Genomic DNA, 1,743 nt, shown 5'->3' on the forward strand with positions numbered 1-1,743 from the left:
GGAAGAATTAAAGGGAAGAGAAAGAACGTTTCTTAAAGGGGGAAAAGGAAAAGAAGGTTTCTTAAGGGATAAAGAAGGAAGGTTCTTTAAGGGAAGAAAAGGAATGTTTAAAGGGAAGGAAGAATAAAGAAGGTTTTGTAAGGAAGAAAGGAAAGAAGGAAAAAAAAGGAAGAAAATTTCTCCTTCTTCTTTTTTTTTTTTTTTTTTTTTATATTTTCCTTCTTTAATTCTATAATATATATATATATATTTTTTTTTCTTCTTCTTTGTTAACGACGAAGACACACAATCATGTCAGCATCCAATGATGGATTGTTACAGAAGTGGTTGGAGCAGAGTGCCAATGCAGGAACTGCTGGTCCGGGGACTCCGGATCCTGCGCAGAGGGCCAAGGAAATTACCGTAAGTGAATATATGTATATATGTACGTGCATATGTGTATGTATATATACATATGTACGCATATACATATGTATATATGTATGTACGGGTGCACAACTGCAACTGTACACATGTATATATAATTATTATTTCGAGGAAAATATATTTTTTTCCACTTTCCATTCTTCATTCTTTGTATACGCAGGACAAGTTGAAGAATGATTTTCAGGATGCATGGGATAAATTGAAGACTTCTCTGTCGAAGGGGGAAGCGTCGGAAATAACGAAGCTCTGTCATAAGCAGGTGAAATGGAATACGGATCCAAGGCCAGGGGGCAATGAGTCATTTGAGAGGGAATATAAGAAGGATCTATGTGCTGGTTTAATGGGTATTCGCTATTTTATGAGTGGTATAACGGAATTGGGAGGGAACACGAGGGATGCGAAGATCGAAGAGAACCTCCCCGAAGATAAGTGGTTTGCTCGTTGTACCGTCGGTATGCTTGCCTTATCCGAAATCTACGGAGATCATTGTAAATTAAATGAAGTTATAGAACAAATATCGGACAGGGTGGAATGGACTTTAGCGCAGCGCTTGAAGGGTCATATGTACATGATGAAGAAATGTGAAGGAAAAGTGGATGCAATCGATTTATTTATTGGTAGAACAATTCTTCAGGATCAAATCCGAAATTGGGCAGAGGGAAAAAGGGCGAGTGGTACGAGGTCTGGGGCCTGGAGAGTAGGGACACTGTGGGGCAACAGGTGGAAACAAGTCTGCAATGGTGGAAAGGGAACGACGAAGATGGAGGATGAAAGGAAAAAGGAAAATTTGAAGACTAATGCAAGTAGCATGACGAAGCTCATGAAACTGGACAGCATTCCTGCTGGTAGTAGTCATGCTGTATCCATAGGAGATATACTAGTGGATACAGACAATAAATACGCCACCAAGGAAGACACATTGAGACAAGTATTTCAGGATGTAATGCAAAACGATAGTTCTGGTCCCCTTAATATAGGCCAGGTAATGGAGAAGTTGAAAAAGGAAACTGAAACAACAACAGGTAAGTATTACATCATGAACATATTACATCATTAAAATATTCATGTATTAATATAATACATTATTAATGTAATAAAATGAAGAGGAGGGGGAAGGAGGAGGATAAGGAATAGGAAAGAGGAAGGGATTGAAGGAAGAAAGGGATTTAGGAAGGGGAAGGAAAGAAGGAGGGTGAAGGAAAGAGGAGGGAAGGAAAAGGGGAAGGAAGGAAAAAGAAGGAAAGAGGAGGAAAGGAAAGGAAAGGAAAGGAAAGGAAAGGAAAGGAAAGGAAAGGAAAGGAAAGGAAAGGAAAGGAA

General features: G+C 39.0%; 1 protein-coding gene across 1 annotated transcript in view; it reads left to right on the forward strand.

The window, feature by feature from the left end:
* Window positions 1-291: 291 nt before the first annotated feature.
* PKNH_0424800 (SICAvar, type I (fragment)) overlaps window positions 292-1,743 on the forward strand; it is a gene marked incomplete at both ends in the record, with an annotated part of 5,458 nt that continues 4,006 nt past the window's right edge. Inside the window, 2 exons of the mRNA XM_039113888.1 lie at window positions 292-402; window positions 587-1,448. Coding sequence (XP_038969499.1) covers window positions 292-402; window positions 587-1,448 — 973 coding nt within the window. The remainder of the gene's footprint in view (window positions 403-586; window positions 1,449-1,743) is intronic.

The sequence above is a fragment of the Plasmodium knowlesi genome (assembly GCF_000006355.2).
Source record: "Plasmodium knowlesi strain H genome assembly, chromosome: 4".
Taxonomy (NCBI): domain Eukaryota; phylum Apicomplexa; class Aconoidasida; order Haemosporida; family Plasmodiidae; genus Plasmodium; species Plasmodium knowlesi.